The sequence below is a fragment of the Vicugna pacos genome, chromosome 18, assembly GCF_048564905.1.
Source record: "Vicugna pacos chromosome 18, VicPac4, whole genome shotgun sequence".
NCBI lineage: Eukaryota > Metazoa > Chordata > Mammalia > Artiodactyla > Camelidae > Vicugna > Vicugna pacos.
The window spans coordinates 4,545,119-4,564,890 of NC_133004.1; the positions used below are offsets into that span (position 1 = coordinate 4,545,119).

Below are 19,772 nucleotides of genomic sequence, written 5' to 3' on the forward strand. Positions count from 1 at the left end.
ACACTTTAAAGTGAGTCCTCCAACTTTACTCTTCTTTTTCAAGGTTGTTTTTGCTGTCCTGGGCCCCTTGCACGTCCATGTGAATTTTGGGATCAGTTTTTCAATTTTGCATAGAAGTCAGCTGGAATTTTGATAGGGATTCCACTGAATATATAGTTCACTTTGAGGATTCTTAACATTTTTAATAATATTGTCAATCATTCCATGAAAATGGGATGTCTTCCATATATGTAGATCTTTTAAAATTTATTCTGGTGATACTTCAAAAAGTTCAATGTACAAATCTTGTAAATTTTTGTTAAATGTATCTCTCACTTTATTTTTAATGCTGTTGTAAATGGAAAGGCTGAATTTCTTATGGGTGGGACTATGTATCAATCTTCTTATTTGTAGAATTCCTTCACAACAAATACCCTTGGTATATATTTGCTACATAAATCTATCCACAACTATTCCCCGCCCCGTGTTATAAGAAACCAAGACCCAAGGTAAGCTACTTGAAAACACCTATGTGGAAGTGAGAAATGAGACCCTTGGGTGGGTCTTTGTGCAGATGATACTGAGAGCTTATTCTGAATGGCTTCTTCTTAATTACTTTTAAACAACCCTTTCAGTGTATTTAGTCAGATACATTAAGATTATGCCCTTTTGATGTGCGGAGTAGCTAAGACTATAATTTTCAAATAAATTCTAGTGAGAGTGTTGTACTTGAAACCTAATTTGCATCAATCTTTGAAGATTTATGTTTCAGGAGCTTTGACTAAAGAACAACTGTCTTTATTCTATAATGAGAACTAAATGCTCAAGCAACATGTAAGAGTTTGAGCAAACTGCCCCCGCCCCGTAGTGCTGGGTGGCTGCAGCTGTAAGTGGAGTCAGCACTTACCTCTCCCAGTATGCTTGTGCTGATCTGCTCAAAGTGGTTCGTCCAACAGTTTGTCAGTAGTCTGTTGGACAAAGTCATAAAACATTGATTGAAGGTTGCTAGAATGCAATATATTCTTATTAATATTAAGTAAGCACATATTGAATGCTTACTGTATGATGGAATTGTCCCTCAGCCTCACATGAATATTATTTCTCTTGAAACCTCACATATTTCCTTGTTATTCTCACTTTACAGATAAGGAGACTGAGAATTAGGTCTTCTCTCTTTGGGGGGAGCTCATTATTAATGATGGGCAGTTGTAAGGAAAAAGATATTGATTCATCATGAGAAAACATTTTTGTGAGAGTCAGCAATGAAGAAGATGAACACTGAAGAAGGTGATCATTGTTCGAGTGAGACAAGCCCTGGGTTGTGCGGAGTCAGCATCCCTGTCCTAGACACGGCACGTGTAGAGCTGCGTGGTGGGTGAGGCGGCGCGGCCGTGCAGGGAAAGCGGATGCTGGGGCCTTAGGCTGTGCTCAGGCCTGGTTGGGCTTTCTCCTAAGGGGAGTGAACCATCATTGACAGATTTTAAGTAGGAGAGTGGGGTGCTCTCATAGTTCATATTTGTCTTCTAGAATGTTTGGAAACATTTAGAAGGCTTGGCAGGAGATGATGTGATGAGTCAGAGTAGGGTGGCTGCGAGGTGTAGCAGTGTCCAATTTTCAAGTGGTTTTCAGGCCCAGGCTTGTGGCTTAGTAGCCGTGTCAGTTTGAAGGACGCACGCAAGGAAGTGAAACAATTTATCTAATCAATTGAAGCAGTGATGTACCCAATTCCCAGGACTGTTGTGGAGATCCAGTGAGATACACTGTGCAGTGTGCAGCGTGGTCTCCAGCAGAGGGTCAGTGCTGAGTGAGTGCCAGTGAGTATCTGGTAGGTCAGTTGAGGGTAGTGGGACTCGGTGTCTGAGGATATCTGGTCCCTGAAGGAGGGGTCCATTCACATCTGTGAGTGATGGGCCTGAGTTGGGAGACGCAGGGAGACCTTACCCTCCGACCAGGGGCCCTGGTAAGGACGGCTATGGGAGGAACACCGTGAAGTCAGCTCTTTGCATGTGGAGTTGGAGCTGCCTTTGAGACAACTAACTGCAGTGTCACGAGCTTAAAGAGGAGATCTGGGCCCAGGTTGTGCATTTTCCTAAAATCTCAACTCCTAAGGACGCCGAAGTATTGATCACTGAACGTGAAGTCATACTTTAAAGGACAAACGAATAGTAGTATTATCTCTGTCATCAAAGCTCACGTCTATTTATTCATCACTCACTTTGCTAATTGGGTACTTACAGAGCTCACTTCACCGTCCTCCCGTGGGCTCAGGCTCCACAGAAAAGAGCTGGTGAGACTCCCTCTTTTCTAGAATAAGACACATTTAGCTTGTAGACTTCTGTACCTCGCCAGACTTAGGAAATTAGTTTGTTGGTTTAATTGTATTTTCTGTTGGCCATGTCCTGACAGGAGAGAAATTTTACCTCATGGTCATGTTTCAATTAGCTGTTACTGAGAATTGCTGATCTGATACATAGTGTATGTATTACATTAACTTTGTAGAGTAGTTATCATTTTTCTGTCTTTGCCCTTTAATTTTGTTTGCCCCTTCAGTGTTCTATTCTTTTTGGGGCCTTATTTTTTTTTAATTAAAAAATGTCTGTTAGCAGTTAAGAAAAAAAAAGCACAGAAAAAATGCACATGAGAACTAAATTTAGAAAATGTCTAGTGTGTTTTCTGTCTCGGCAATGGAGGGTACTAGAAACTCCTGAAAACCTTCATTACACAAGTTCCTTAAAATGCTGATTGAGAAATAAAACCTTCCTTCCTCATCTTTCAAGCTGCACAACTCATTGTCAAGAAAGTGAGGGAAAATTCTCAGAAGCCAAGACAAATGAGAAAGCAGGGTTTCTGAGAGATACGTGAGCGTTAGAAGCCGTGGTGTGCTGGTTGGCTCCTGAACTGATTTTCAGTTGCCTTGACAGGAGGGAGGGATGTGAGCCCCAGACCTCTCACACTAGGAGTTGGATGGGTGATCATATAATGGGCCAAGCCCATCCTGAGAATCTTGCTTTACTAAAGGGTGAAATAGGAAAAAAAAATTCCTCAAAACAAGAAAGTAAGAAAAGTCAATTTTGTTGGAAGAGGGGAAAAATAACAAATCCAAAGTAAGGATATAGTTTAAAGCTGTTCTGGCATGAGAGTGACCACAAACTCCTGGCAGAAAAGCACAGCTACTCCTTGATTGATAAGTTGTATTTTGAATGAATCAGTGAACAGCTATTCCGAAAAAGGCCTCCAGAGTCTTGTGGATCAAGATACTGGACAGCAAACACCTCTCTTCCAAGGTCTCATTCAAATAACCAGAAAGGTTTTAAAGGAAACTAACAATAATCTGAGTTGTATTTATTGACATTACTATATGCTAAGAATTCAGAGGTGACTATGGAGTTGTCTCCTATTTTATGGACCTTATTTTCTCTTTGGGGAGAAAAATGACACAGTTGGGTATCTTGGTGGAGGGAGGTGTTAGTCTGTTGCAATTAGCCAGGAGAGGAGATTAAGAAAACAGTGAAAGATGGGTGAACTTTTTAGCTGAGGACAGTCTTGTTCACTTGGCTTTTAATTGCAGGCTCAATGAGCTGTCACTGGAGGGACTAGATCTTACGGAGGATGGACTTAGCTCAGGCCTCTTTTGAATGGACAAGTGAACCTGGAAAAAGACAGTCAAATCTGTGCAGACATTAAAGTTCACTTGAACGTGCTGCATCCCTGAGCCAAAGATAGGACAAATATGCAGCAATTCTTGAGGACAGAAGAGTGGTTTTTAAGGTTCTCCAAGAATGAATCCCATGGAACCGAGATGGCCAGTTGTCAAACTGAGACTTTGTTCTTTGGACGGTGTACCCAGCAAGGGTATTGGCCTTTTATATGTTTCCATTTGTCTTTAATACATGTCTGTTGATGAGGACATGGGCACAAATGTTTGACACCTTGTCGAGGCGATTTTGGATACCTGCCTAGAAGCACGGGCACAGTTGTGGCTGCTTCATACATCTTGCAGCCCATCCCTTTCCCCGGCTCCGTGATCACGGCAGAGTGGTTCCTTGTTGACCTGTCCGTTTCCTCTGTGACATCATAACTCATGAAAAGACCGGAGCATATTAACTTGGCTTTGTTAAAGTCAAAGAAACAGATCAAATATGGAGTCAGATTTGTTCTTTCCTATTTCAGTAGTACCATGGAGATGGCAGTTTGGGCAGCTTTTTGTAGTGTCCTGGAGGCTTTCTCTCTCAGCTTCTGAGTGCCTCTATTGAAAACCCTTCATTGCTGTCTGGCCTGCTGGTAATGCACACTGCCTGTTTTGCCCTGAAGATGTGTTCTGTTTATAAACTCATCTCTACTCCTTGGAAAACAACTCAAGAAAAACTCAGTTGGTTTTCCACCAGCCATGGGCAGGGGTGAGGTAAACCGTGTTATTATTTCATAAAATAATAGTAATAATAGTAATAGTCATAGTAGTAGTACTTGTAGTAATAGTAATAATAATAATAATAATAATAATAATAATAATATTAATAGAAGTCTTAAAACAGGACAGAGCACATTGGAGAGAGTCAAAAAATGCTTTCTGGCTTAAATCAAAAGTGATGACTAATGATTCCATGGCTGCTGTATTTGCTAAGCTAATTACTCCTTTGCTCCATTACACATTTCTTTTATCTGAAAAAGAAATACAAGGAAATGGTTTAAAAAAAACTCAGAGAACAAAAATACACAAGTGAAAGAAGTTTTCCCTCATCCTCTGTTCTTTCAGCCCTCTCTGGAGATGCCTCTGTTTACTATCCTTTGGGTGCTTTTCCAGATATGCTTTGCACATTCCCACCTATGTATGTAAATTCCTTTAAAATTTTAGTTATTTTTAACTTAAAGGGGTTTAAATCCTCAAGTGGCATCTGGCCGGGTAATATAACAGAACAAATCTGACTCCATATTAGATTTGTTCCTTTGAATTTAACCCTATGCTCTGTCACCTAGGCTTCATCTTGCTTGTAAAACAATGTTGCCTAGAGCCTGAAATAAACAGGAGACCCTATTCTGAAGGCTCTGACCTTTAAGGATATTTAACACTTTTTCATTCATTAAAAGATAGCAAATTGCAGAATAGAAAATAACGTTTCTTTTGTTGGAGGTTTACAGGGATCTGACCCACGCAGATAGCTGCAAGAAGAAAGGATTCTAACAAGAAGGAATTCCTACACTAAGAAGTTTGCACTAACCAAGCACATAGGAAAGGAGCCTGAATTGTGACTTGGGGAGATGGTTTCCAGGACATTAGTTTGCCATCTAGGTCTACAGAAACTTGCTATTCCATGCCCCAACATCTGGTCTCCCAACTTATTGGCCTGTCCTGCACTGAGGAGAATTAATTTCGACTTGGTAACACTCCTATCTACCTAGAAAGCTGGGCACTGGAGCTGAGTGTTATGGAAACAGGCCAGCCAAGACAAAAGCACCAATCGGAGTGTTGGAGTACTCAGAATTATTATGCCGGTGGGCTCAGAGGGGCTTCGGCTCCGAAGTTTTGAGTACCTCCAAGACGTGCACATGAGGTTTTAAAGGCTTAGTTACAAGTAAGGGGGCATTAGCCAATAAGGCTCAAAGAACAAAAAGCAAGGAATAAGTACACTGGAGCTTATCAATTTGTAACAGATCACATTACTGACACTTGTTGAGCTTGGAATTACGAGTTAGGTTGTTAGGCCAATAAACTGACACTAAACTTCAGATTTACGAGATAGCCCAGCATAATTTAGATCAGTAAACTGACACTTATCACACTTAGATTTGTGACTTAGCTTGTTAGCCCAGCTGGACTTTTCCTTCACATGAGGACAGCTCTCCCACACCCAGGGAACTACTGTGAGCCCTTGATGTTTCCACTAGGGTGGGGTATGGTTTACCCAGGAGGGATGGAGACTATGCACCAACACTCAGGCAGTCTGCTCTGTCTGGGGCTCTGATCTTGTACCATCCCGCTCCCCGCCAGCCCAACACCTGGGACAGTGGAGCTAAGGCAGAGATCCTGCCTGCCTGTTTCCCAGCGTGTAAAAGGGGAATATGTGCTCTTCCCAAGGTAGTTCTGAGCGACAACACCTGCGGGTGCTTGGTTCTCAGAGCAACAGAAAACCCAGCTCCGCGTGGGGGCAACGGGTGTGATCTCCCTAGGGTTTCTGCAGAAGCATCGGACGGAGGGTTGGATCACGGTGGTAAAATTGAGCTGCGGGGCTTGAAGGGTAACAGAAGGGTACAGAGGCAGGTCTGCCGCCTAGGGGTGCCCCAGAGGTAAAGCATTTTTTCTCCAACTCCTCTAAGACCCTCCCTTCTCCAGATCCCTTCCTTCTCTCTGCTCATCCTGTCCATCTGTATCCCTCCAATTTTCCCGTCCTCTCCACCCGCTCCCATCTTCTCCCTCCCTCGCTGTCCCACCTTCTCTCACAGAACCCAGAGAGGATCGCTGGCCCTCCTGCGCATGCGCAGTCAGTGCCAAGTGGTCCGCTGGTTGGGAGCTCCATATCCGAGCCGGGGATCGGGCCCAAAGGCTTCTCAACTACGTCGCCCGGTAGGCCTTTGGTTCCTGCCTGGGGTCGGGGCCTCTGACTGTGGAAGTGCAAGGTCGGGGGCTCCTGGGAAAGGGGTCAGGCGGCTGCGGGAGGGCGGTCCGCCTGTCACAGACCCCAAGGGCGCTAGTCAGCCCGTGTTCAGATGAATTGCTCAGGCCAGATCCCTCTGCCAGCGCCACCTGCCCCGGCGTCCCGGCCACAGTGTCCAGGGCCTGGTGTGCACCTGCCATCTCTCACCCAGCCGGGATCCCCTCAGTCCGCGGCTGGCGTCCCCTTCCCCTCTCCCTCCCGCTAGTCCTCTCCTCCCGGGCTTCCTCTTCTCGTCCGGCGGCCCGTCCCCGCCCCTGGGCGGGCTGTGTCCCGGGCGGGCGGGGTCTGCGGACACGGACGGGGGCGGGCGCTTGGGACTGTGGCTGGGGCTGTCCTCCGAGCGAGGCTGCAGCCCGCGTCCCCCTCCCCGCTTTCCCTGCCCCGCGACCCCGGGGCTGCCCTGCTCTCCCTTTCCCGCTCCCTGAGGACCAGCTCTGTGGCGTGGGCGCTGCTACCTGGGCTGAAAGCCTCCGGCTCTAACGCCCAGCTTCTCCTGGTGGAGTCGGGAAAAGGGAGCGTCACTGCTAAGCGAGGTTCTGTCTCCCCCCTCCATGTTTCTGCCTCAGGTAAGTACCTTGAACACTTTCAGGTGTTATGATGGCGGTGCTTGTTGATGTCACGTGTTTTTATAGTGAGAGGGATTGCAGTGGTGAAAGCAGGGCTTGGTTCTGTTAAAAATGTGCTGAAGGCATGAGGCTGTGACATCCTCCTTCCTTCCCTCTCCCAGGGTGAAAGGAGTGATCCTCGATTTTCAAAAGATAGTTACAGTCCCTAACTAGCCCAGCCCAGCTATTGTGCGTTAACAGGAACAGCACCACCAGAGGCCTTGGAGACCCAGGGATATTGCAGTCCTAAAGTGCTCCTGGCAGAGTTTGGCTTGTTTAGGTTTTTTGTTTTTCTTAAATTGTGGGACAGACTAGTGTATAAACTGAAAAATAATTGTCAAGAAATAATTTTCATAGGACAGTTTTATTGTGATATAGTTCACAAACCATGAATTCCATCCATTTAAATGGTACAATTCAGCAGCTTTTTGCATATTCACAGTGGTGCATCCATTATTATTCCAGAACGTTTTCATCACTTCAGAAAGAGCAGTGGAAATGAATGACCTATCCACCCCTCCCAAGTGGTGGTTCTAAAGAAATTTCTTGGCTATTCCTGACCATAAATTAACTTGTTATATTCCAAGAAAAATCTGGTAGGAATTCTAACCAGAATTGAAATGAATCTGTCTATCAAAACAGGAAGAATTTATAACTTTATGGCATAAACTTCTTCTACCCATGAATATATCTGGGACCCTATCTTTTCATCTGACCAGAGCCTGGCCCATGTGAAGTTCTCACTACTTTTTGGGCTTGTGAATGATGAGATTCTATACATCGTTAGTTGCAACTGTAGCCTTTCACAGAAGAGAAAAGTAACCTCAGTGAAGCAAGTGACTCTCTGATGGTCAGAAAGAGTGACAGCCAGTGCTGGAGTGATCCAGTGGACTTGGTGTTTGCAGCTAGATTTCTCGACCACCTACAGTTAAGGGGATTAGAGAGTTCTTTTATTTTTTCTTAATGCCGTTGCATTTATTTTTACTTATTTTTTAAAATTATTTTTTATTTAAGTGTAGTCAATTTACAATGTTATTTTCAAGTGTGCAGCAGAGATTCAGTTATAAACATATGCATATGTATATATATATGTTTTAGATTGTTTTTAGTATAAATCACTACAAGAAATTGAATATAGTTCCCTGTGTTATATAGCAGGTCCTTGTCATTTATTTTATATTTACTAATTTGTATCTGTTAATCCCCCCTTTCCTGCCTGCTAAACACAGTTTGCATTCTATGTCCATGTGTCCATTACTAGGAGCACCGTTTTTCCTAGTAATATATGCTCTTTTGCTGCTTTCAGTTTCAGTAATTCCATCTTATCTGTGGGCGCTTTTCTTCTGGTGGCCTTAATGTGGTTTGCACACGTGGTAATAGAGATCTGTATTTGGGAGAACCCCAGGCCTCGTGTAGTCCCTGGTACAGAGTGCCCACTGAATTGATGCTTGAACTGGGAAAAAAGCACAGTAAATGTTGGAATTTCCACTATGGTTGAGAATTCTATAACCTCTTTTGACAAACTTAATATTGGCTGCACCCATTCTGGGTAATTTGGTGGAAATTCATGTTATGGTGGTGAAGAGACGGGGCCTTGTATGCTTCTTCTCTTTCTGTTTTCTAACACTCATTCTCCTGGGCCTTCCAGATCCTCCCCTAGAAGTGCCAGGTCTGGCTTGGTGCTGCACTGAGGCAATATTTGTTAATAAGGCCCTTTCCTCATCTCTTCTGAGCCTCCGGTTTTTTCTCTGCACAATGAGGGCTTAGACTAGATAACTACTTTTCAGTTTCTTTTAAAGCCATGTTTCCTTTGAGAAACAGAAAATGCAAATCTCTCCTCTCAAACCAACCCTTTAGATTTTGAAAAGTCCTCCAAGGAGTGACATAGCTCTTTGTGGAAAATGAATGTGATTGTGATTCCAGGTGACACAGAAAAGACTCTTCAGAGATTGATTGCAGGGAGAGGGCAGGAAAGGGGCAGTATGTCACACTTTCTAGTGTGAGCACTGGAGCAGGGGCTTGGATTTAAATACGGTGTCTGACGTGGCCTCTCTCTAATCTTGTAGAATGTGATAAACTACTCTACCTCAGTTTCTTGATGTGTCAAGTTGGGGTGATAATATTTTAAGGCTTTTGTGAAACATTATGCACATAAGCCATTTGTGTATGGGTAGAAACAAGACCTGCTAGGGATTCAGGGATTTGTTTAAAAAAAAAAATCTTGTCCATAGCACTCTGTCTGTGTGTATTTAGTAGTTCCTGAAGGGTGAGGGTGAGTCTAAAGTCCATCGTGGGACAGGTGGCCCATGGTTCTCTGTGCCCCTGAATGCCCCCTCCTCCCCAGTCCTCTTCCTCAGTCCAGGATGAAGTTCCCTAGTAGATTTACTCAGAGGTCTTGTGAAAATGGCTATTCATTTTATTGTTTCACCAAGAAGGGCTGCCATCATGACCTCAGCCCTCCCCGGCCGCCACACCAACCCGGATCCCACCCCGGTCCATGTCCACTGGCCCCGCCAACGGCGCTGCCGTACGTTTACCGTCTGTGAGACGCCGCCCCAGAAAGGATGTCGGCCGCCGACTGACGCGGCCAGAACTAGTGGCCCGGCCAAGCAAGCCGCCATCCCCAGCAGCAAACACCGCCATGGCCCCGGGCAGCTGCACACTTCCGGAGCCCGCTGCCTGCCCCAGAAGCGCACGCCAGCCCGCGAGGAGCGCGGCGTCTTTATCCATGGCAACGCCGCGGGGCCCTCCCCTAGCGCTTGCGTCTGCGTCCTCCCGAGGCTAGACGTGCAAGGGCAGAACTTTCGGAGCCAATGGGAGCAAGGGCGCGGCCAGGACGGGGGTGGGGGGAGGCTTATGGGGCAGCTGGGCGGGGCCGGGGCGGGCGGGGCTGCGCGGAGGTCCTCAGCTGCAGGTGGCACCGGCCGGAGGCTGGGGCAATGCTGCCAACAGTGGGCGCGGCGGCGGGGCAGCGGGGCGGGGGCACCCTCACCTGTCTGTGTGCGGGGCTCAGCCTGGGCTCCGCGGCCTCCGCTTGCACCGGAAGTGGACCCAGGCTACCTGTGGGCAAGATAGAGGACTGAGCCCAGGCAGGCACGGCTGGCCAGGTAGGGCACCTGAAGTGCAGATCCGCCAGGCCGGCTGCCGGCCTTGAATACGCGCTGCTAGGCAGTTTCCAAGAAGACGGGATCTGTCCCAAGAGGGGAGGTAGGGCAGGGTGCCAGATGCCTGGTTGGGTGCGGTCTTACAGGAGAGCCACGTTGAGAGGGTGCAGAGCAGCCCCTGTGTTGGCGGGGCTAGGAATTTGGGGTATAGGGTGGGGATGATGTGTGCCATTCCCTGTGGTCTCCCAAAGAACTCGCACCCCCAAGCAAAGGACCCTGCTCCCTCCACCCTTCACTGCATCCCCTGCCTTCCCCAGCACCACCGCCCCTGCCCCCGGAGTGTCCCATGACCTCTCCCCACACCAGGCACCGTCCCTGTTACAGGTACTTATCTCCTGGTGGTTCCAGCCCAAGGGTGGGGGCTGTATCTAACCAGTTAGGATGCCTGGAGCCTTTGTATGAAGCCTCAGACTATAATGCAGGCGTGCACAGAGGCCCCTCAAACAGGATTCCCTGCATTCCCTCCCCACCACGCACCCACAGCGCAGCTGCCACACCAGGCCAAGCCTGCAGGAGGACCGCTGTTCCCTCTCCTCCTGTCCCTGATCAAGAGTGCACCGCCCACACTGCTGGGTATTTAGTGGGCCTTAGAAGAGCAGCTGGTATTTTCATGGACAAATATTTGCTCTTTTGGGAAGAGTTGAGTGCAAAGGGATGTAGGGTATGCCTTTTCTGTTGTCCTGGAACTGGTGACTAGGATGCAAACTTAAGTCAAAGCAGTTTTTAGAGAGAGCCGCAATATATCTTACCCAAAGATCACTGTTCCCCTACAAAGGCAACACCACCTGGCGGGTGGGGTCCTGGTCCCTCTTTCTGGAGGTTGGGCTTTGCACCCTCCAGCTGGGACAGAGCCCGAAACAGCTCTGAACACGCTCCAACAGGCTTTCCCAGCACAAACTGCCTTTATTTTGAATCTGGCTGAAGGAAGCAGCTGAGAAATCTGGGTAAATCTTCCTGGGTGTAACCATGCCTTTTGTGCTGAATGAAAGAGCGGCTCTCCACATGCTAACAGCTTAGAACTGAATGTGTGTCGAAGCCTTCATGCATGTAGCATGTTGGGAACAGCGTTTCATGGTGAGGGGAACTCTATAACTTACATGTGTATGGGGAAGCCCTCACTCCAACAGGGTTTTCCTGCACAAACTGCCTTTATTTCGAAATTGGCTCTTGCTGAGAAATCTTGGTAAGTGTTCTTAAGTGTAGCCATGCCCATTATGCAGGATGAAAGAGCGGCTCTACACTTTTTCACATCTCAGAAATGAATGTGTGTTGAAGCCGTCATTCATGTAGCGTGTTGGGAACACAGAATTTAGTGGTGAGAACTATGTAAATTACATGTCTATGATGAAGCACTCTCTCGAGCCGGGTATTCCAGTGCATACTGCCTTTATTTCGAAACTGGCTTCTCAGAAGCCTGTGGTCTCCACTGCAGGTCTGTCTCCAAACCCAGGGCCAGCATGGTAACTCTGCTCCCCCTGTCTATTCTGGAAGTTCTAGGTGTCCTCCATGGCCCTTCCACCATTATGTTTTTGGAAAACCCCGCAGATGGAATGGGCCTGAGAACAGGAGAGCTGGATGCCAGAAGCCACTGCCCAGTGTGAGGCTCCTGGGAGGGGCATCTCCTCTCCGTGGGCTCTGATCTAACCTCCCCTCTCCCCCACCCCCACCCCTCTCCTCCTGCATTTCCTGATTGATCCCTGGATAATGGTCCATACCAGGAATGACCTGGGAGAGGTTTTATGAGTCTTTAAGTGGAAAAAAAAAAGAAATCTTTAGACAAGTTACTGAAAGTAACTTCCAGCTTTACCGGGAAAGACCTCATTCCAATGTTTAAGGCTAGTTGACAGGGTGTCAAATTGCTTAACCACTCACATCTGAGCAAGTGCTACCTCTCTCTCCAGCTCCCCGCAGCATCCACCTGTGGCAACTTGGCCAAAAGAAGGCAAGAAAGCTCTTTCCCCTCGCCAGCACCAGCGTGGCTTTGGAGTCAGTGGAGGCTGAGAGAAAGAGCCCCGCCCTGAGGTTTGAGGGGCCTCCAGCCACAGCCAGAGGAGCGGGGGTTTTCAGAGTGGCCCAGCAGGGAAACCAGGCAAGGCCACCTGGCCCAAGTCTTCCCTGCCCAGAGAGCCCCATGAACTGCTTTGGGCCACACTCCCCGTTTGGGCCCCCTGCAAAAAGATACCACGGGAGCCACACCTGAGAAGGCAGAAGGACAGCCCTTTAGCCTGGGGTCCCAGCAGGTGTGTCCTGTGAGACCTGTGGCCACATAAGTTCCTTGTCTCTCCAGGTCACTGAAGGGACTGTGCTGGGCATCTTGGTGGTCAGGGACATGGGAACACCTCTAAACTCTGAAGAAGGACAGAGAGACTCTTCCTGGAAGCAAGGATTCCAGGGAGACACCTTGCCCAGAACTGGGGGACTGTGTCCTGAGCAGACCCCGGGAGGCAATGTGGGGCTGTGGGGTCCTCTTCTGAGAAGGGAGCAGGTGAGTTTTCCGGGGGTGGGGTCCTGCTTTGTCCAGATATGTCCTTGTGTAAGACTCATTTACAAACACCTCCAAGTCCACCTAGGGGTGGCCCCAGAGGTGGGGGTAGAGGAGGAGAGTGAAGGGTGCAGACTTAGGGCCCCCTGAGCCACCCAGGGAGCCAAGGGTCAGTGGGAACATCTTGGGAGTCTAGTGCAGGGGTGGAGGACGAGCACTAAGAACATGCCAAGTCATGCAATAAAGTGACTCGTGACCACGAGACACAGGTGGCCGTACACCAAAAGAGGCAGATAGAAATTTAGACCCAGGATCTGAGAACCTTGAGAGGGGCTGGAGGGTCCCAGGAACCCTCAGGAACAGCTCTTCTAGGGGCACAGACATCCCAATACACACATTTCTCATGGAAGCTTTTTGGGGTGCAGAGTGAGTTACCAGGATCCTGAACTTAGTATGGAATCACGGTTCCTGGCAATAAATTGCTGTCATTTGTCCCTGGACATGCACAGGGGAGCTGACTGCTGTGGGGGTCACTGCAGGACTAGAATCTTCTGGTGTCTGCTCTGTGACCACAGAAACCCAGGGGGATTTCTCAACAGGAGAACCTGGAGACCATGCCTGCAAGGACCACCCTCATGGGATGGCCAAGGAGCTCGTGGTACCCAGGTCACCAAGTGACGAAGTTGTGAGGTTGCCTGGGGAATCGTGGGGGCATGTAGATTTCTGAGGTCAGCACGTGGGCCCAGCACTGCTGGATGGTCTGCACAAAGAGGGGCCTGCCCTCCTGATGATGGCTCCTAACACCTGCAGGGAAACTGCTCCCAGGGCTCCTGGAGGTCCATATTGAGAGTGTCCTGCCAGCCTTGTGGGGTCACCTTCCCCTGATGCAGAAGCAGACCTCTCTCCCTTGAGGCCCAGGGGACACCTGGCTCAGGTGCCACCTGTGTGCCCTGGACACGCAGAGCCCCAGAGCTCTGGCACAGCCTGGGGTGTGGTGGTGTCCGGGCAAGAAAGGCCCTGGGAAGGGGGTCATTCAAGGGCAGAGGCCACTCTGCAGGGATGCTGGACCTGGCAGCAATGCACTGCTTCAGTACTCCCTTGGGTTGGGTCTCCAACCTGTGGGATGGAAGGGCCACTCCTTCCTGTGTTGCAGTCGGGGGAACTAGATCCATCGTCAAGGTCAGCCCTGAAAATGGAGGCTGCGCTACCTCCATTCCTGGAAAGAAAATCAGTCCCCTCCAGTCCAGGTGATTCAGAAAGTCATTCAGCAATGTTCGGGGCCCCCACTTTAGGCTTTGAATTAGAGCTGAGCGGCTTAGGAGGCCAGATCCCTGACCGTGGCTCCAGGAGCAGGTTTTCTGCTGGGGGACAGGATCCTCACAAACACCTGTGTCTTTGTGGGACACTCCCCTCTGACAAGCTGGGAGGCAGGGTGCAGTTGTGGGAAATCGTGTTTACATGAGCAGAGGGCCACCATGTGGTGGGGGCACAGGAGACTGTGAGAATGAGTCCCACAGCCTTTCTGGAATCAAAAAACTGGCAAATGTGAAAAAGTGCATAATTTGTTTTATTGAACAGGCTGCTTATGTACGTTTGGAGGACCAGGTTCAATGACTCAGCATCCCTCCAGGACAATAGCCTCAAGAGAAGAACAGACAGAGCAGGAGGAGATCTGGGGTTTCTCCCAGGAATGAGGTGGAACAGGGATTTCTGCAGATTTGCAAGGAGTCCCCGACCACTGAGCATGGGGTTACAGCCCCACGAGACCCCTGTCATATTTGGCTTGGGCTCTGGTTCTGGCCTGCTCATGTATTCTTCCAGCAGAGTTCCAGAAACTCAGAGGGTGGACTTAGAGGGGCTGCGTTTGGAACCTAGTGAGGAGTTGGAGGGTCCTTTATATTGAGTCCCTTCATCCTAATCACCGTAGCTGAAGCCCAACACCCCCCAGGCCCCCATGGTTGCCATGGAGGGAGAACAAGCCTGGCAGGCGACCTAGGGGTCCCACTACTGTGTCCTTCCCTTGTCTTCGTTCCCTTTCACCCCGGAAGGTGTGATTGTCTCGTGTCATGGTGGCCTCCACAATGTCCCTCCCGGTAATCTCTCTTCTCCATCAGGTGGGGTTCCCAACCCCGCTCAGCCTTCTCTGCATGGATGCTGAAGGACCAGGCCCACCTGAAGTTCTGAGCTCGAGCAGTAAGGTGGAAACAAAGAAACCAATGGAAAAAAGAAGCAAGTGATTGTGGCAAAGCTCCCCACCACAGAGAAGCTGCCCTGAGTGGAAGGGAGAGTGTGGGCATGCCCGTTTGTTTCCTATCTCCCAGTGCTCTTAGCTTTCTTATTGCCTACCTGCATGGTTACAACAAAATGATCTGCAAAACTGAAAATATTTACTCTCTTGCTTTTACAGAAAAGGCTGGCCAGCCTCTGGTCCGGTACCAGGCAAGAGATTGGAGTTCCTTTCCAGTTTGGAAACATCTTGGCAGGCCCAGGTTTGCAAAGGTCTTTAAGAGTAGTTATGGAGTTTTGCTTTTAAACTTTTTTACGGCTGTATATACTTGTGAGATGTGGTTGTGATGTATAATTCTGAGTCGGGATTTTCTCAAACTGTTTCTCACTTCTTATACCAGACATTCCTAAATTCCAAGTGGAATTGCATATTAAGGAAGCCATGGAATTTAGCAAAAGGATACAGATCTCATTTCCTTTTAAGCATCGGTGTACCTCCATCATGGCAGTATTTGTTATGTGTTATTGATAGGGGAACTAAGTAGTAAACAGGTTAATAGAAAATAGGGGATTTTAGGTACACAGGTTCATCTTTTCAACATTGTTTGTAATATTTGCAGTTTAAGATGACCATTCCTGAGAAACAGGCAGCCTCTTAGAATGAAATAGCATTTCCTCTGAACCATAATTAATTTTTATTTTGTAGACAGCAGGAAGGGTAATAACACGTCACACATTTGGGGACGTCAAAGAGAAAATGTAACTTTCTGGGAGCGCACTCCCCCGCCTCCCCCTGCCCTTTTTACTGTCCCATTCTCCCTGGAAGGCTCTTTCTTATCTTCTGCTCATGGCTCCAGTAACTCTTTCTTCCTCCTTGTTCCTCAGCTGGTAAGGTTAGTTTTCTACTTTGAACAAGCAAACAAGCCAACAGAAGAGAAATTTCACAAGCAACTCCCAGCACATCCGCTCGCCTTCTGATGTCTGTGACCTCACTCTCGGTGCCCCACCGCTTATTAAAAGTGGCATCGAAAGCCAGTTCCTCCAAAAGTCCCCGAGGCCCCATCCCTCCCATCTTCTCTGGGTTGTCACTCCCAAAACCATCCTCTCTTTCACTGCCTCATCTATTTTGTTCTCCTGCTAGTTGGCACCATCAGTATATAAACGTCCATCCTCTTAAACCAACAGCACTCCTTGACCCTAATTCACCCCCACCAATTGCCACCCTGTGTCTTTGCAGCAAATCTTTAAGGAGTTGTTTAAACTCACTGTCTGCATCTTCTCTTGAGCCATCCCCTTTTACACCCATTGTGGCTTTTCGCCTGATCCCTCGCTCTATGGAAACTGCCCTGTCAAGGCCATCAGTGACCCCATGTTGCTAAATATAGTGGTCAATTTTGACTCCTCATCATGCTTGGCCCCTCGGCAGCATTTGACCCAGCTCTTCCATCCCTCCTACCCCGTGTTCCTGCTTCACTCAACCCCCAGCCCATCTCTCTGTCTGTTTCTGCTTTTGGCCTGCTGGCTGGTCCTTTGCCAATGTCTCCTGTTTTTTCCAAACATATACTGTGGGTGTTCCCCAGGGTGGGTTCCTGGGCCTCTCCTCTCTCTCTCTGCTATTCCTTTGGTGGAAGCAACCCAGCCTTGGAAATTGGCATGCCATCAATTTCTCGATTTCTCCAAAATTCCCTGATTTCCCCTTTCCATCTGAGCCTTTATCCCTGAGACTCACATCACATTCTTTTCCTTTCATTCATCTTGCTTTCACATTCATACATATGTTCTACTATGAAATTACTTTTCCAAATTTTGAATCAGTACATATATATCATGTAAAATGCTCAAATATGTATTATTTCCACTAAGATGCTAATTCTACCTTAGAACATTTCTGCACTTCTGTATTTATGTGAATAAAGCGAATAGTATTTCTACAAGCCTCATAGTTAAACACTGTTAGTTTGGGGCTATTATGTAACATGAAATAATGGTACATCAACATAGTCGTTTTTCATTTATTTTTATGTAACACCGAGATGAGGTTTTTGCCCTGAAGACTGGTTTTATTGAAATTTTACCTACGTTACGGACAGTCAGTTTATGTGAAAGCCCTCATTTCTCCCCTTTTTGATATATGCTCCATTTGGCTATATATAACATATAACTTGGCATGAAACAAAATTCCCAAATCATTCACGTAATACAATTAATATGTTTAATTATATTTTTTAAATGTTAAAAAGAAAAAGAAAACAGATTCCTCTACCTATTAGGCACTTCTGTGGCAATATGTAACACACCCCTTAACCATGACATTGAAGAACTGAGCTGATACCAGCCCCTTTCCACCTGCTCAGCCCCACCTTTTCCCATCCCCTTTCCCATCCGGAGAGGACATCCCTCCCATTGTCCAGGCCCAGATGTTGGAACCATGTCCTTTCTCTCTCTTTCTTTTACACTCACAGACAGCAAATCCAGCTTGTTAGAAAATTCTGGATATTCTGTCTTAATTAAATACCTGCTCTCTGCTCCCCGCCCTCCTAAGAGCCACCTTCAGCCTTTCCTGGATACCAATAGCCTTCTGTTTCCATCTTTGCTTTCCTACAATCTCTCATCCACACAGAGTCAGAGGGAGCCTGTAAAAACATACATTGGGGGTGGTGGGTGTTGCTCAGTGGTAGGGCGCATGCTTAGCATGCTTGAGATCCTGGGTTCAATCACCAGCACATTCATTAAAATAAATAAATTACTTCCCCCCAAAAAACACAAACACAAAAGCATAAGTTGGACTACATCACCCCTCCCCTCAAAACTCACTAAACGGGTCACCATGTCATTAGGAGCCAAAGTCGTCACAAAGGCCTCAGGACCCGGCGTGCTCTGCCTCTCTGCCCACACTCTCCCCCTCACTCTGGGGGCCTCTGGCTCCGGCTCTTCCTTCTTCCTCCGGATCTATTCTGCTTCAAGTTCATTACTCCGTGAGATCTGCCAGGATTGCCTTATTCTCTCCTGCCTGCCTCCCACCCCACCGCCATCACCCGAGTTTGCTCATATCACTCTTTTTTAAAAATTTATCCAAACTCTTGCTACCCCAACATGCTGCCTGTTTCCTCTGCTAAAATTCTGAGCCCCCAGTGATGGGGAGTCATGTCTATTTTGTTGACTGATAAAGCCCGAGAGCCTTGGGAACGGTCTAGTTAGGAGATTCCCGTATGTAGTAGGAGCTTATACACATTTGCTGAATGAATGTAGATGCCCTGGTCCAATCCGATGGAGCACTTCTGTGACGTGCTCAAAGAATAACTCTCCTTTCCACCTGAGAGGGGGTGACAACTTCCCTGCTGATTAAAGGCAAGAACTTTTTGCTTTATGCTGTTAACCTTAGGCGGGGAGACTGGGGGATCTTCATATATATTTTTAAATTTGGTTCACTCTGCAGTTGGTCTTTGGTCTCTGTATAATTTTGAGAAACTCTTTATAAGTGATCATTCTTTGATCAGATTGAACAGGTTCCAGGGGGAAGGACCAAGCCTGTCCCATCAGCCATCCTATGTGTCTTGTCCTGGGACCCAGTGGATGCTCAGCATGTAAGTGAACCGACAGGAGTGAGTGAAGAGATGGGAGCATCTCATTATTGTGGCGGATCTCTGTCCAATGCCTTGAGATTTGGGGAAGGGTTTACGAGTGCAGAAGGGAGAGGTCAGGTCCTCTGTGCTTTTCCTGAGTGCCCTGGCCTTACCCATTCCCCCAGCCCCCTCTGGGCAGCCAAGCCAAGGAGCTGGGCCACCAGGGGTTGTGCTGATCAATAATCCACCTTCACCCCAATTCCGGGGGTAGGTACACATGGTTGTAGACACTGGAGTCAGGTCCTTGGAGGAATTCCTCACCGAACTATGTTTTGGACCTTTTATTTTTCTCTAGAACCTCCAGCTGAAGAAGATTGTCTTAGACACATGAAAGTTGAGGACACCTTCTGTCCCCTCGCAACCCAGGTGGGCCTGGGAGTCTGCTTTTTCTATTGCCGATGGGCTCGTGTTGATTTGGGCATCCCTGTGCCTGAATTCCTGCAGTACACTCGGTGGTAAGGATGGGGGTGCCTGGCAGGGAGGGAAGCGGGTTGGGAGACTGTACAGCTGGGCTGATGTTAACCTGGGGTGAGCGGGAGCTTGCTGACGCATGGCATCTCGGGGCAGGGAACTCTCCACACTCAAGAGGGGTTCCCACTCCCGCAGGGTCCCTTTGATCAGGGTGCTGGGCTGTCAGGGGACCACAGGGGTCCCAGTGAGGATTAGGGTGCCTTCAGGCAATGGGAAGTGTGGGGTCCAGTGGCAATTGAATTAACTGTGCACCCAAACCCAGCCCCCACCTCTTTCAGCCTGTTTCCTAATCTGCAAAACTGGAATGTTATTAAACATCTCGCGGGGTCATTGATGGGCTGGGACAGACTACACAGTCAGGAGCTGGAATTCTTCTGTCCCCTGATTGTTTGCCTTCTTTCTGACTATTTGCTCTCACAAGCTCAGTCTCTCTGTCTCTCGCTCTTTCACTTCTAAGTTTCTCTCATGCTCTGGTTTCATTTGATTTCCAACCACCGCCCCTACCCTCCGCCAAACTCCAGATGAGTGAACTTGATTTCTATGTGTCAGTTCCAAATTCCCAGGAAAGATGC

General features: G+C 48.0%; 2 protein-coding genes across 2 annotated transcripts in view; both read left to right on the forward strand.

Moving 5' to 3' along the window:
- The window catches only part of LOC140686862 (uncharacterized), a 106,709-nt gene that overhangs the window by 79,549 nt on the left and 7,388 nt on the right, over window positions 1–19,772 (forward strand). Inside the window, exons 2-6 of the mRNA XM_072942037.1 lie at window positions 14,459–14,575; window positions 14,995–15,169; window positions 15,288–15,369; window positions 18,604–18,690; window positions 19,025–19,095. Coding sequence (XP_072798138.1) covers window positions 19,057–19,095 — 39 coding nt within the window. The 5' untranslated portion in view covers window positions 14,459–14,575; window positions 14,995–15,169; window positions 15,288–15,369; window positions 18,604–18,690; window positions 19,025–19,056. The remainder of the gene's footprint in view (window positions 1–14,458; window positions 14,576–14,994; window positions 15,170–15,287; window positions 15,370–18,603; window positions 18,691–19,024; window positions 19,096–19,772) is intronic.
- LOC140686863 (uncharacterized) lies at window positions 6,223–13,797 on the forward strand. Its single transcript, XM_072942038.1, has 6 exons — window positions 6,223–6,261; window positions 6,418–6,538; window positions 7,117–7,195; window positions 12,300–12,487; window positions 12,686–12,883; window positions 13,480–13,797. The coding sequence occupies exons 2-6, from the start codon at window positions 6,449–6,451 to the stop codon at window positions 13,567–13,569; spliced, it is 645 nt and encodes a 214-aa protein (XP_072798139.1). The 5' UTR covers window positions 6,223–6,261; window positions 6,418–6,448; the 3' UTR covers window positions 13,570–13,797.